General features: G+C 44.8%; 1 protein-coding gene across 2 annotated transcripts; it reads right to left on the bottom strand.

Annotated features, from left to right (window-relative positions):
- Positions 1–2,287: 2,287 nt before the first annotated feature.
- On the bottom strand, positions 2,288–15,183 carry UQCRH (ubiquinol-cytochrome c reductase hinge protein). Of its 2 annotated transcripts, XM_010347393.3 has the most exons (5): positions 15,012–15,183; positions 9,595–9,621; positions 8,966–9,113; positions 8,694–8,855; positions 2,288–2,516 (listed from the first exon to the last, which is right to left on the bottom strand). In XM_010347393.3, exons 3-5 carry the CDS (start codon positions 9,026–9,028, stop codon positions 2,484–2,486), a joined length of 258 nt encoding a protein of 85 aa, XP_010345695.1. In that variant the 5' UTR covers positions 9,029–9,113; positions 9,595–9,621; positions 15,012–15,183; the 3' UTR covers positions 2,288–2,483. The 2 variants fall into 2 exon arrangements, with proteins under 2 accessions (XP_010345695.1, XP_003936935.1); XM_003936886.4 differs by lacking the exon at positions 8,966–9,113 and having other exon boundaries at positions 15,012–15,180.
- Between the last annotated feature and the right edge of the window lie 23 nt (positions 15,184–15,206).

Raw genomic sequence — 15,206 nt, 5'->3', positions numbered from 1 at the left:
TCACTAGCCTAATTTGAGGCTGCAGCGAGCTATGATAGTGCCACTGCAATCCAACTTAGGCAACAGAAGACCGTCTTTTAAAAAATAAATTTTTAATTTTTTTTTTTTTTTTTTTTTGAGATGGAGTCTCCATCTGTCACCCAAGCTGGAGTACAGCGGCATAATCTCAGCTCACTGCAAACTGCACCTCCCCAGATCAAGCCAATCTTGTGCCTCAGCCTCCTGAGTAGCTGGGATACAGGCACCCACTACCACACCTGGCTAATTTTTGTATTTTTAATAGAGAGGATGTTTCACCATGTTGGCCAGGCTGGTCTCAAACTCCTGACCTCAAGTTATCCACCCACATCAGCCTCCCAAAGTGCTGGAATTACAGATGTGAATCACCTTGCTGGCTTTTTTTTTTTTTTTTTTTTGAGATGGAGTTTCGCTCTTGTTACCCAGGCTGGAGTGCAATGGCGCGATCTCGGCTCACCGCAACCTCCGCCTCCTGGGCTCAGGCAATTCTCCTGCCTCAGCCTCCCGAGTAGCTGGGATTACAGGCACACGCCACCACGCCCAGCTAGTTTTTTGTATTTTTAGTAGAGACGGGGTTTCACCATGTTGACCAGGATGGTCTCGATCTCTTGACCTCGTGATCCACCCGCCTCGGCCTCCCAAAGTGCTGGGATTACAGGCTTGAGCCACCGCGCCCGGCCAAGAAACTTTTTAAAAAGAAAAAGCGAGGGCCGGGCGCGGTGGCTCAAGCCTGTAATCCCAGCACTTTGGGAGGCCGAGGCGGGTGGATCACGAGGTCAAGAGATCGAGACCATCCTGGTCAACATGGTGAAACCCCGTCTCTACTAAAAATACTAAAAATTAGCTGGGCGTGGTGGCGCGTGCCTGTAATCCCAGCTACTCGGGAGGCTGAGGCAGGAAGATTGCCTGAACCCAGGAGGCGGAGGTTGCGGTGAGCCGAGATCGCGCCATTGCACTCCAGCCTGGTAACAAGAGCGAAACTCCATCTCAAAATAAATAAATAAATAAATAAATAATAAAAAGTTTCTTATATAATCTTTTTTTTTTTTTTTAAAAGAAGCAGTTTTGCTATGTTGCCCAGGCTACATAAACACACACACACACACACACACATTAGGGGGACGTGGTGGCATGAGCCTATAGTCCCAGCTACTCAGGAGGCTGAGGCAGAATTGCTTGAACCTGGAAGGTGGAGGCTGCAGTGAGCCGAGATTGCACCACCACTGCACTCCAGCCTGGGTGACACAGAGCGAGATCCCCATCTCCAAAACAAAACAAAATAAAAACAGCTTAACTATGTGTTCCAGACCCAGTGATCCTAGCTCACTGTAACCCTCGAACTCTTATTAAGGTAGCCTCCTACCTTAACCTCCCAAGTAGCTAGGACTACAGGAGAACACCATCACACCCATCTATTTATTTTTGTAGAGACAAGATCTCACTATGTTGCCTAGTCTGGTCTTGAACTCCTGGCTTCAAGAGATTCTCTTGTCTCAGCCTCCACAAGTGTTGGTATTACTGGTATAAGCCATTGTGCCAGACCCAGCCCTCATCAAGACATACATACTTGCTAGGTAATGGGTATATCTATTCTTGTATGTTTAAAAATTATGGTCCACGTGAGGTGGCTCATGCCTACAATCCTAGCACTTTTGGAGGTTGAGGCAGGAGGACTGCTTGAGGACAGATAGTGAGATCCCACTTCTACAAAATATTTTTAAAATTAGCTGGGCGTGATGACGAATGCCTGTTGTCCCAGCTGCTTGGTAGTGGAGGTGAGAGGATCAACTGAGGCCAGGAAGTGGAGGCTGCAATGAGCTGTTTGTGCTACTACACTCCAGCCTGGCCAACCGAGTGAGACCCTGTCCCCCTTGCCCCCAGGCCCCCCAAAAGAAAATAAAATTTCAAATTAAAAAAAAGAATTCTCAATTTTTTTTTTTTTTTTTTTTTTTTTTGAGACGGAGTTTCGCTCTTGTTACCCAGGCTGGAGTGCAATGGCGCGATCTCAGCTCACCGCAACCTCCGCCTCCTGGGTTCAGGCAATTCTCCTGCCTCAGCCTCCTGAGTAGCTGGGATTATAGGCACGCGCCACCATGCCCAGCTAATTTTTTGTATTTTTAGTAGAGACGGGGTTTCACCATGTTGACCAGGTTGGTCTCGATCTCTCGACCTTGTGATCCACCCGCCTCGGCCTCCCAAAGTGCTGGGATTACAGGCTTGAGCCACCGCGCCCGGCCCCTCAATTTTTTAAAGAAGGAAAGGGGGCAGGTTTGCAGATCACAGAAATTTTATTAAGATGGAATCACTGTGAATTACATAGACGCTACCAGCCTAAGCCAAAATCCATGAGGTTCATGTGAACTTAACAGTTACACAGATAAGAAAAAACAAAAGGTATATCCAAAACCATAAGGAAATATCCTGATGCCCAGATGATGAAGGCTGGGGTGAGTAAGTCCACACATTTATTTCAAGTTGTTAAAGAGTTTGTGGGCCACCTAGATGGGGGAAAGAAAAGCATGTCATCAATTGGCAGCTTTAATGTCATGGCTTAAGGTCCTTCAAGACCTGAAATAGTACTGCCTCTATTCTCACCACTTCCCTTCTCACATACTCACACAGCACTTGAGCACTAGTGAATTCCCTACTTTTTTCATCCTTTAGTCTTCCTTTAGATTGTAGATCTTATATATGTCATTTTCTGCCAAGTCTTTTCTAAACAAGCCCCTAACCACACACAAATCTGTCCTTCCTATCTTCCTACAAAAACTTGTACCTCCCCATCAGTGATATTAACATTACATACTAATTCAAAACATATTCACAGAACATCTTCTCTATGCCAGGTAGTGAGTTTTAACTGTAACAAGACATACCTGTCACTTAGGAAACTGTTAATGAGAGTTAAAATGAACACATAAATAAGGTAACTTCTGATAGTGGCAAATGCTAGGAGGAAAATAAAATGGGGGAAGGAGGGAAACTATAGCAGTTTAAAAAATGGGGCGGGGGCTGGAGGGGGGTCCAGTTAATACTGCCCTGAGAAAGTTATACCTGAAAGACTTACCAAAGTTTAGTACTTGTTCTACTTCTGTTTCCTATGCTGGCTCGTAAACTCAGTGAAGGAAAGAACCGTGTCTATCTTACTCCTAGATCCTAAACCAGTGTTTGGCTCATAAATATATTTAAGTATTTTAAAAATGCCTACACAATGGGAGGGGGAAAATCAACAGGGTATGTTAATTAAGGGAACAGATCATGACGTGCCCATTTTGAACATTTCATATAAATAATATCATACAATATTTTTGACTTTGGCTTTTTTCACTTAGCATGTAGCATAATGTTTGTAAGGTTTATCCATGTTGTAGCATGTTCAGTACTTTTTTAAAAAATTATGGTAAAATACACATAAAATTTACCACTTTAATATTTTTTCCCCCTAATCATTTTTTTTTTTCTCTTTTTTTTTTGAGACGGAGTTTCGCTCTTGTTGCCCAGGCTGGGGTGCAGTGGCGCAATCTTGGCTCACCACAATCTCCACCTCTTGGGTTCAGGTGATTCTCCTGCCTCAGCCTCCTGAGTAGCTGGAATTACAGGCACGTGCCGCCATGCCCAGCTAAATTTTTTTATTTTTAGTAGAGATGGGGTTTCTCCACGTTGGTCAGACTGGTCTCAAATTCCCGACCTCAGATGATCCAACCGCCTTGGCTTCCCAAAGTGCTGGGATCACAGGTGTTAGCCACTGTGCCCAACTTCTGTATGTTTTTTTGAGACAGTCTTGCTCTGTCCCTCAGGCAGGAGTGCAGTGGTACAACCTTGGTTCACTGCAACCTCCACCTCCCAAGTTCAAGTGATTCTCCTGCCTGTCTCCTGAGTAGCTGGGATTATAGGCATGCACCACTACGCCCAGCTAATTTTTGTATTTTTAGTAGAGACAAGATTACACCATGTTGTCCAAGGTGGTCTCAAACTCCTGACCTCAAGCAATCCGCCTGCCTCGGCCTCCCAAAGTGTGGGGATTGCAGGTGTGAGCCACTGTGCCCAGCCCCACTTTAATCATTTTTAACTGTACATTTCTGTGGTAGTTAAGTGCATTCACATTGTACTACAACATACCGTCTCCTATAATCTCTAGAACTTCCAATTTTGGGAACTTTTTCACCTTATTAAAACAAAACTATATCCATTAAACAGTAACTCTCCATTTCCTTTCTCCCCCCAGCTCCTGGGGGGAGAATGTGACCTCATTAAGTGGGAAGATACAATGTTTGTCCTTCCTGACATTTAATATAAAGTCTCCAGCCAGGCACGGTGGCTCAAGCCTGTAATCCCAGCATTTTGGGAGGCTGAGGCAGTGGATCACGAGGTCAAGAGATCGAGACCGTCCTGGTCAACATGGTGAAACCCCGTCTCTACTAAAAATACAAAAAAATTAGCTGGGCATGGTGGCACGTGCCTGTAATCCCAGCTTCAGGAGGCTGAGGCAGGAGAATTGCCTGAACCCAGGAGGCGGAGGTTGCGGTGAGCTGAGATTGTGCCATTGTACTCCAGCCTGGGTAACGAGAGCGAAAACAAAAGTCTCCAAGGTTCTTCATCAATGTTATAGCATGTGTCATGTTAATTTATCCTCTTTTTTTTTTTTTTTTTTGAGACGAAGTCACCCAGGCTGGAGTGCAATGGCACCGATTTCAGCTCACTGCAACCTCTGCCTCCCAGGTTCAAGTGATTCTCCTGCCTCAGCCTCTTGAGTAGCTTGGATTACAGGTGCCTGCCAATACATCCAGCTAACTTTTATATTTTTCATAAAGATGGGGTTTCACCATGTTGGCCAGGCTGGTCTCCAATTCTTCATCTCAGGTGATCCACCTGCATTGGCCTCCCAAAGTGCTGGGATTATAGGCATGAGCTACCATGCCCAGTCCCTTCTCTTTTAAGGCTGAATAATATCCCATTGTATCTACAGAGCACATTTTTTAAAGATCCATTCATCCAAGGACACTTGGGTTGTTTCCACCTTTCAGCTATTGTGAATATGAATGTGGAAATATTTGTTGAGCCTACTCTCAATACTTCTGGGTATATACCTAGAAGTGAAACTGCTAGATTATATGCTAATTCTATGTTTAATTTCTTGAGAAAAGAACTTGATTTTCTTTTTTTTGAAACTGAGTCTCATTCTATCACCCAGGCTGGAGCACAGTGGCGTGATCATAGCCTTAAACTCCTGAGCTCAGGTGATCCTCCCCTTCAGCTTCTGAGTAGCTAGGACTACAGGATGAGCTAGTATGCCTGGTTATCTTTTTATATATATACTTTTCTTTTTTTTTTTTTTTTTTGAGATGGAGTTTCACTCTCGTTACCCAGGCTGGAGTGCAATGGCGCGATCTCGGCTCACCGCAACCTCCGCCTCCTGGGTTCAGGCAATTCTCCTGTCTCAGCCTCCTGAGTAGCTGGGATTACAGGCACACGCCACCACGCCCAGCTAATTTTTTTGTATTTTTAGTAGAGACAGGGTTTCACCATGTTGACCAGGATGGTCTCGATCTCTTGACCTTGTGATCCACCCGCCTCGGCCTCCCAAAGTGCTGGGATTACAGGCTTGAGCCAACGCGCCTGGCCCCTATATATACTTTTTTATATGTATACTTTTTTACCATGTTGCCCAGGCTGGTCTGAAACTCTTGGGCTCAGGTGATCTACCCACCTTGACCTCCCAAAGTTCTGGGATTACAGGCATGAGCCACCATGCCCGGCCTAGATGATGGACATTTATGTTGTTTCCACTTTTTGGCTAGTATAAATAATGCTTCTATGAACATTTGTGTACAGATTTTTGTGTGCACATATGTTTTCATTTCTCTTGGGTATATATCTAGGAGTAGAACTGCTCTATCATATAGTACTCTATGCTTACTTAGCCTTTTGAAGAACTGCCAGATGTTTTCCACAGTGACTGTACCAATTTATATTTCTACCAGCAGCATATGAGGTTTCCAACTTTTCCACATCCTCTTCAACACTTTTTATCTTTTTTATTATAGCAATCCTAGTGGGTAGTGGTATAAAGTGATATCTCATGGTAGTATCCCTGATGGGTAATGATGTTGAGCATCTTTTCTTTCTCTCTTTTTTTTTTTTTGAGACGGAGTCTTGCTCTGTCACCATGCTGGAGTGCAGTGGCACCATATCAGGTTGAGCATCTTTTCATACGTTTACTGGCCATCCAATTAGTTTTAATAGAAGCAACCATATCAAACTTTGCTTATGTATAATTTATGTGAAATATCTTACTGTGTTATATGTAAGAGTCAAGCAGAAAGTTAATTTTTATTTTATTTTATTTTTTTAAGACAGGGTTTCACCATGTTGGTCAGGCTGGTCTTCAACTCCCGACCTCAGGTGATCCGTCTGCCTTGGCCTCCAAAGTGCTTGGATTACAGGTGTAAGCCACCACACCAGGCCGTTAAATTTTTTTTTTTGTTTTTTTTTTTGGAGACAGCGTTTCGCTCTTGTTACCCAGGCTGGAGTGCAATGGCACGATCTCGGCTCACCGCAACCTCCGCCTCCTGGGTTCAGGCAATTCTCCTGCCTCAGCCTCCTGAGTAGCTGGGATTATAGGCACGCACCACCATGCCCAGCTAATTTTTTGTATTTTTAGTAGAGACGGGGTTTCACCATGTTGACCAGGTTGGTTTCGATCTCTCGACTTTGTGATCCACCCGCCTCGGCCTCCCAAAGTGCTGGGATTACAGGCTTGAGCCACCGCGCCCGGCCCCTAATTTTTTAAAAATAGAGTTTCCCTGTGTTACCTAGGCTGGTCTCGAACACCTGGGGTCAAGGAATCCTCTTGCTTCAGCCTTCCAAAAGTGCTAGGATCATAGGCATCAGCCACCATGCCCTGCTGGGAAGTTTACTTTTAAAAAACAACCCTTTGGCCGGGCGCCGTGGCTCACACCTGTAATCCCAGCACTTTGGGAGGCCAAGGCGAGCGGATCATGAGGTCAGGAGATCGAGACCATCCTGACTATGGTGAAACCCCATCTCTACTAAAATACAAAAAAATTAGCCGGGCGTGGTGGTGCATGCCTGTAGTCCGGTGCATGCCAGCTACTCCGGAGGGTGAAGCAGGGGAATCACTTGAATATAGGAGACAGAGGTTGCAGTAAGCCGAGATCGTGCCACTGCACTCGTCTGGCGAAAGAGCAAGACCCAGTCTCAAAACAACAACAACAATCCCTTGAGGCCAGGCATGGTACCTCAATCCTGTAATCCTAACACTTTGGGAAGCTGCGATGAGTGGCACGTGTGAACCCAGGAGTTCTAAACCAACATGGGCAATATGGCAAAACCCTATCTCTACAAAAAATACAAAAATCACCCAGGCATGGGCCAGGTGTGGTGGCTCATGCCTGTAATCCCAGCATTTTGGGAGGCTGAGGCAGGTAGATCACCTGAGGTCAGGAGTTCGAGACCAGCCTGGCCAACATGGTGAAACCTGTCTCTACTAAAAATACAAAAAAAATTAGCTGGGTGTGGTGGCATGCACTTTTAATCCCAGGTATTCTGGAGGCTGAGGCAAGAGAATCACTTGAACCCAGGAGGTAAAGGTTGCATTGAGCTGAGATCATGCCACTGCACTCCAGCCTAGGTGATAGAGCAAGACCCTGTCTCAAAAAAAAGAAAAAAAAAAAAGAAACTACTATATATTAGATACATTTGAGGATACAAATTATTTTAAAAAACAGTCTGGGCCTGGCGCGGTGGCTCACGCCTGTAATCCCAGCACTTTGGGAGGCTGAGGCGGGTGGATCACAAGGTCAAGAGATCAAGACCATCTTGGTCAACATGGTGAAACCCCATCTCTACTAAAAATACAAAAAATTAGCTGAGCATGGTGGTGCGCACCCGTAGTCCCAGCTACACGGGAGGCTGAGGCAGGAGAATTGCCTGAACCCAGGAGGCGGAGTTTGCAATGAGCCGAGATCGTGCCATTGCACTCCAGCCTGGGTAACAAGAGCAAAACTCTGTCTCAAAAAAAAAAAAAAAAAAAGAACAGTCTGTTATTGAAGAGTACAAAATCCAGCTTCCCTGCTGTTTAGCAGTGCATGTTGGGATGTTCGGTTTTTTTCTCTGAGCCTCAGTTTCTATCTGTAAAATGGGATAATGATACCTATTTCCAGTGGAAGTAGTAAGGATTAGGCAAGATTATTTATGGGCCAGGCACAATGGCTCATGCTTATAATTCCAGCACTTTGGGAGGCCAAGATGGGAGGATTGCTTGAGCGCAGGAGTTTGAGATCAGCCTGGGCAATATAACAAGGCCCCATCACTACAAAAAATTAAAAAATAAAAAATTAGTCTCACGTGGTGGCATGCACCTGTAGTCCCATCTACTTGCAAGGCCAAGGCAGGATTGCTTAGGCCCAGGAGTTCAAGGCTGGCACTGAGCTATGATCATGCCACTGTATTTCAGCCTGGGCAATACAGTGAGACCCTGTCTCAAAAAAATAAAACAGGTTATTTACATAAAATGCTCAGCACTGTACATGACATATATTGGGCCCACAGTAAATACTCATTGATGGGACTTCCCTTAGCATGGAAAGATTGTCAGCACCAAGTATTCCCTGACCATTGTAACCTTTCCCTTTCCTAACTTCAGAGTGACTTACACAATGGTCCCTTGCATGCAAGAAGTCAAAGAGCTCCTCCGTGCAATCCTCTTCTGTTTGTGATCGAGAGGATACACGCTCATCACAGAGCTCTAGTCGCTCCCGGGCCTTTACACATTTCTCCAACCGCTCGCATTGCTCTCTCACTGTTGTTAGGGGATCCTGACGTAGAAATAGAAAAAGAACAAAATGGGGGCTTTTAGGGGAGACCCACCAAACACAGATGCTTTGATTAATACAACCACCAAACCAAGGTGCTGCCTCTGAATTACCGTGCAGAAGGCCAGCTGGCAGAGCCACACTGCCGCCAGAAATGGCAGAATGCGGTCTCCCATTCAATTCTGACGCTAAGTAGTAGGGAAAAGTTTCACATTCCTGCCTTCCAAGGTTGCCAGTATGCACTGAAAGCCTCAGTCCTATCTGAAAAACAAGGTGGTAAAGGAAACCTGGCCAAACTTGAAGCAGATCTACAGGAGGCCTTACTTGTTAACACAACATTTTGGAATATGTCACGTCTGAAATTTCAAATCCCCTTGTCTGAGAACCAGGCCCATGCACCCCAGCTGCCCAGCTAGAAAGGCAATACTAACATATAGAAGGACTATCTAACAAAGGTTCTTTCAGAGTCCTTTATTAAACCACAAATAGCAGACGACTGAGTGCCAGGCCCTCAAAATGCTGTCTGCTCCCTGGTACCACAACTGAAGAAGCCCCAAACCCAGAATAGACTCAGCTTCCAAGGCTCACACCCCAAACACCTGACTGCACAGGAAGTATCAAAGCTTATTTCACCCCCATTCTCTATAAAGTTTCAAGTAAAGACTCCTTAAAATGCCCTTAGTTTCATGAAGCTCAAACCCTGCTTTTACTGAGATGTTTCCAAACCTGAGACAGTTCTTACCACTAATTCCTCCTCTTCCTCTTCCTCCTACAAAAGGAAAACAAAAATTAATGTTAGCAGCAATTTTACAACATATTTGTTCCCAATCATAGTGACGTAATTACTGATGATAGACACGGACAGTTGTATTAACGATGTTATTTTATTTTCTGTGTTTTATGATGTTTTCACATTTTAGAGGCCTTGCTAATCCTGGAGCTAATCCTACTCTTCCAGGGATAGCTAATTTTTAGAGACAGCAAACTTGCCTGTGAGCACACCTTTGATATGCAACCCAACTATCCAAAGCGCTTGTAGCCAATTGCCTCCTTTATCTTTTTGTTTTGTTTTGTTTAAGCGACAGGGTCTTGTTCTGTCACCCAGGCTGTAGTGCAGTGGTATGATCATAGCTCACTGCAGCCACAAACTCCTGGGCTCAAGTGATCCTCCTGCCTCAGCCTAGGACAACAGTGGCTAGGACTATTGGCACGCACTGCATACCCGGCTAATTATTATTTTTTCTTTTTTTTTTTTTCATTCAAACACTGTTCAGATTCTTTTTCTTTTCTTTCTTTCTTTTTTTTTTTTTTTTTTTTTTAGTAGAGACAGGGTCTCATTATATTGCCCAGGCTGGTCTCAAACTCCTGGGCTCAATCAATCCTCTTACCTCGGCCTTCCAAAGTGATAGGAATATAGGCATTAGCCACTCGGCCTGACACCCCTTCCTTTAACTAAGTTTCGTACACTAAGCTCCTGTTCCCCGTTCTATAAATCAACCCAAGGACAAATATAAGACAACTAGGAACCAGCCATTAAGCCAGAGCCCAACAAATTACTCAAACTATCCAATCCTAAATTTGAGCAAGTGTATCTAATCCTGCCCCGCAATTCCTTCCCATAGAAACCAAGGTGCTGAGCCATGCTTCCTTCCCCTCACACCTTCTGCCTTCTGATTAGTTCTGATTCTGACACTTCCCCGTATAGCCTTGCATTTTTTGTGTGTGGCATAATGCTCTCTTTCAGGAACTTTTAAGTAATAATAAACCAGCCTGGCCAACATGGTGAAACCCCGTCTCTACTAAAATACAAAGAAAAAGGTAGCCGGCCAAGGTGGAAGGCGCCTCTAGTCCCAGCTACTCAGGAGGCTGAGGCAGGAGAATAGCTTGAACCTGAGAGGCAGAGGTTGCAGTAAGCCAAGATCTTTCCACTGCACTCCAGCCTAGTGACAGAGCGAGACTTTGTCTCAAAAAATAAAATAAACTCTTCTTTCAAAGATGGTTGCCTCCAGGTCTGTCACCTTACCATACTTGATTAAAACAATCCCAGGTACATTTCAAGACAGAGACAGCATCTCACTTTCATTAGCAAGAACGTAAATGTGCTTAAACTCTCTAGTTTGTAAGGTATCTTCATATCTATTATGATTTAATTAATCACAACAGTCCCTTAAGGAAGTAATTCCAGTTTAGAGATAATAAACAGTAATTAGACATTTTTTGATATAGATTCAAGCTGCCAGATGTTCACATGGGACCTATATAATGTAAAGTATTTGTCCCAGTATTGCTATAAAGAGCTAAATTTAGTCCTTATATCCCAATCCAAGTTAGGAGGAAAATCCTTTTTTCTCTAGACTGTGAACTTGAAAATAGCTAAACTTGAGCTATTCTTTGGTCAGAGCTTAACTAAAGATGGTTATAGTCACTGCTTTTTGACTTGCTGAACTCCCAGAACCCTGAGTAGACTAAGTATCACACAAAAGTGCACCGAAGTTCATGGGTGCACAACACCACTCATGAGCTTGGAAATACAGAACAGACCTCACCTATTCACTTCTGAGTCAAACACACAACCTCAAACTTAGTTTTCTTCTCCAAGGAGAAACAGTGTAAAAAATGCCCCATGGGAGCAACAGTTTAGGCCTAAATTTGGGGTATAGTAGAATCTAACCAAGATCTCAATACCTGTCAGAAATAAGGTGTTTTGCCTGCCTGTGCATACAGGTGTCCACATTTGGGGTCAATGAAAAAAAAAATCTAGGGAAATAAAAAGAACTAGCTCAGCAATCATCAAATCCCAGTACAGGGCCAGGTGTGGTGGCCCATGCCTATAATCCTAGTCCGTTGGGTGGCCGAGGTGGGAGGACTGCTTGAGAACAGCCTGGGCAACATGGCAAGACCCCATCTCTAAACAAATTAAAAATAGGCCGGGTGTAGTGGCTCATGCCCATAATCCCAGCACTTTGGGAGGCTGAGGTGGGTAGATCACCTGAGGTCAAGAGTTCCCAGACCAGCCTGGCCAATGTGGTGAAACCCCATCTCTACTAAAAATACAAAAATTAGCCAGGCATGGTGGCACACGCCTGTAATCCCTGCTAACTCAGGAGGCTGAGGCAGGAGAATCACTTGAAACCAGGAGGCAGAGGTTGCAGTGAGCCAAGATCCCTGCACTCCAGCCTGGGCAACAAAGAGAGACTTTATCTCAAAAACAAAGAAACAAATAAAAATTAGCCGGGCATGGTGGTGCACATCTGTGGTCCCAGCTACTCAGAAGGTCGAGGTGGGAGGCCCAGGGGTTTGAGGCTGCAGTGAACCATAATTGCACCACTGCACCCGAGTCTGGGTGACAAGAGTGAGAGATCCCATCTCTAAAACAAACAAACAAACAAACAAAAGTCTCAATACAATGTTTCATTCTCTACCATGCCATTCACTGAAGCCACCAAAGCTCAAAACAAGCTAGGAGTGAGTGGGAAGAACAGGTTCAACTGTAATCCAGGCTATTTATTCTCACAATTGGCAAAGGTTTCCTCTAAATATGAAGATGCTATTTGGGATGTAAATTCTAGTTTTTCATTAAGCAAGGTTTCTTAATGCTGCTCTTTTAAAACACATACTGAAGGCCAGGCACAGTGGCTCATGCCTGTAATCGCAGCACTTTGGGAGGCCGAGGCGGGAGGATCACCTGAGGTCCGGAGTTTGAGATGAGCCCGACCAATATGGAGAAACCCCATCTCTACTAAAAATACAAAATTAGCTGGGTGTGGTGGCACATGCCTGTAATCCCAGCTACTCAGGAGTATGAGGCAAGAAAATCGCCTGAACTTGGGAGGCAGAGGTTGTGGTGAGCCAAGACTGCACCATGGTACTCCAGTCTGGGCAAGAAGAGCAAAACTCCGTCTCAAAAAAAAAAAAAAAAAAAAAAAAAAAAAAAAAAAAAAAATTCTGAAAAAGCTTTTCCAAAAAATCTAAAATCACATTCTGCCTGAGTCAGAAACCAGGTATTAGGACCCTCTCAGAAGCAAGACCCTTATATCATTTCCCTATTAGCAATGCTACAACACTGGTAATTATGTGTCACTGATAATTTTGTGTCAAAAATATCAAGGCAGGTTTTGAAAAAATAAGTCCAAATATGTCTGAATATGGATTGCAACATATAAAATTTCCAGTCACTGAGAAAAACCAAGATCACACCAGATAAAAAAGATCTAATCCTTAAGAATTATGGGTTCCTCATAGAATACCCTGGTTTTCTTAATTTTAAAATTGACTGCTTATTTACTTTCTTTTTCTCATCTACTGCAGTGGCAGACCTTGCTGACCTTTCTTGAGGCAATCTCCATTCACTTCTTTCTTTACTTTTCTTTTCTTTCTTTCTTTTTTTTTTTTTTTTTGAAACAGGGTCTCACTCCAGTTGTTCGGGCTGGAGTGCAGTGATGCCATCATGGCTCACTGCAGCCTAGACTTCCTGGGCTCAAACTCCTGAGCAGCTGGGACCACAGGCGTTCACCACCACACCCAGCTAATTGTTGTATTTTTTGTAGATACAGGGTTTCACCACGCTGCCCAGGCTGGTCCAACTCTTGGACTCATGCAACCCGTCCGCCTCAGCCTCCCAAAGTGTTGGGATTACAGGTATGAGTGTCTGCAACCGGCCTCAGGCTCCATTTCTTTCTAGAAATAATAAGACTAGAAAAATTAAGGAATAAATAAGTCTCTAATTATTCTGAACCCATAGCCTAGAATGGCTGCCCTAAAGTGACTAGAGAACAAACAGACAGGAAATGAGATTAGAAACAACTAGTGGCTGTGTAGCACAATGGGTAGGAGTCCTGGTTTTAGAATTGTACTGCTTGGGGCAATTCCTGGCTACATCAATTTGTTAGCTGTGTGCCATTAGACAAGATGTTTAACCTCTATGCTTGTTTTCTCATCTGTAAAACTGGCACTAACAGTACGTAACACTTACTTCATAGGAACAGTGTGTAAATGAAATGAATTAGAGCCGGGCACGGTGGCTCACGCCTACAGGCCGAGGTGGGTAGATCACGAGGTCAGGAGTTTGAAACCAACCTGGCCAACATGGTGAAACCACATCTCTACTAAAAATACAAAAATTAGCTGGGCGTGGTGGCAGGCACCTGTAGTCCCAGGTGCCTGGGAGGCTGAGGCAACAGAATCACTTGAACCCAGGAGGCAGAGATTGCAGTGAGCTGAGATCGCACCACAGCACTCCAGCCTGGGCGACAGAGCGAGGATCTGCCACAAGAAAAAAGAAATAAATTATTGCATTTAAAGCACTTGGATAGCAAAGCAGTCAATAAATACTTATTGGCCGGGCGTAGTGGCTCACGCCAGTAATCCCAGCACTTTGGGAGGCCGAAGTCTGGGGATCATAAGGTCAGGAGTTCAAGACCAGCCTGAACAACACGGTGAAACTCCGTCTCTACTAAACATACAAAGATTAGCCGGGCGTGGTGACGCACGCCTGTAATCCCAGCTCTTTAGAAGGCTGAGGCAGAAGAATCGCTTGAACCCCAGAGGTAGAGGTTGCAGTGAGCCGAGATCGCGCCACTGCACTCCAGCCTGGGCAACAGAGTGAGACTCCATCTCAAAAAAATAAATAATAAATAAATATTACAGCAGCACTCTTTCTCTGGGAAAGAGCTCCCTGTTCCATCACAGAATCACACCGTACATTCCTTCACTGTCCTCAAAGACACACACCTTCCTCAAAGAAAAAGAAATAAATCACAAGGCCAGGTCTCCCGAACCTCCATAGATGTGGTAGGGATTCCTGACCAGAGCTAAGGCAAGGTGGTCTGTATGCTCCCCAAACCTGTCAAACGCGGGCTTCAAAACATCTGACTGACTGCAAACACAGGTCATATTTTTACAAAAGTTTAGTCCGCACAACATTTTCGTTCTCAAACCTTCACTACATTCACAGATGGGGAAGCCGAGGCCCAGAGAAAAACTAGTCATCTGTCCAAAGTCACCAGACGAATTCTGGGGAAAGTTCGAGGGAACCAGAGCTCCCGACCCTGCAAACCCTAGAGGGTAAACTGGGGGATAAGAGGCCCCGTGCGTGTTTTGGCCGGCTAGGTCCTGGGCCTTAGGGCAGAGAAAAGGGTCTAGTGGATCGCTCTGCCTTACCTCCTTAGGATCTCCGGAGTCGGTCAGCATATTTTGCTCGTCCTCCAGTCCCATGTCTGGCTACGGTTCTGGATTCAGCACGAGAAACAAGAGCGGTACCTAATCCACTTCAGGATCAAGAAGGACTTGTAAGGGTCACTCAGCGGATATCCGGCGACCTGGCCGGAAGTGCGGCATACTCATCGTGGTCGCGAA

Source organism: Saimiri boliviensis, chromosome 11, assembly GCF_048565385.1.
Source record: "Saimiri boliviensis isolate mSaiBol1 chromosome 11, mSaiBol1.pri, whole genome shotgun sequence".
Taxonomy (NCBI): domain Eukaryota; kingdom Metazoa; phylum Chordata; class Mammalia; order Primates; family Cebidae; genus Saimiri; species Saimiri boliviensis.
The sequence above is the reverse complement of the archived record's forward strand: the minus strand, read 5'-3'. Positions and strand labels throughout refer to the sequence as shown.

What these genes read in the sequence shown, in the direction of transcription:
- UQCRH (XM_003936886.4), bottom strand. Translation starts at nt 15,065, where the DNA reads ATGGGACTGGAGGACGAGCAAAATATGCTGACCGACTCCGGAGATCCT. An exon ending in AGGAAGAGGAGGAATTAGTG is followed by an intron (nt 8,856 to 9,594) that starts GTAAGAACTGTC and finishes TTTCTACGTCAG; the next exon opens with GATCCCCTAACAACAGTGAG. An exon ending in TGCATGCAAGGGACCATTGT is followed by an intron (nt 2,517 to 8,693) that starts GTAAGTCACTCT and finishes TCCCCCATCTAG; the next exon opens with GTGGCCCACAAACTCTTTAA.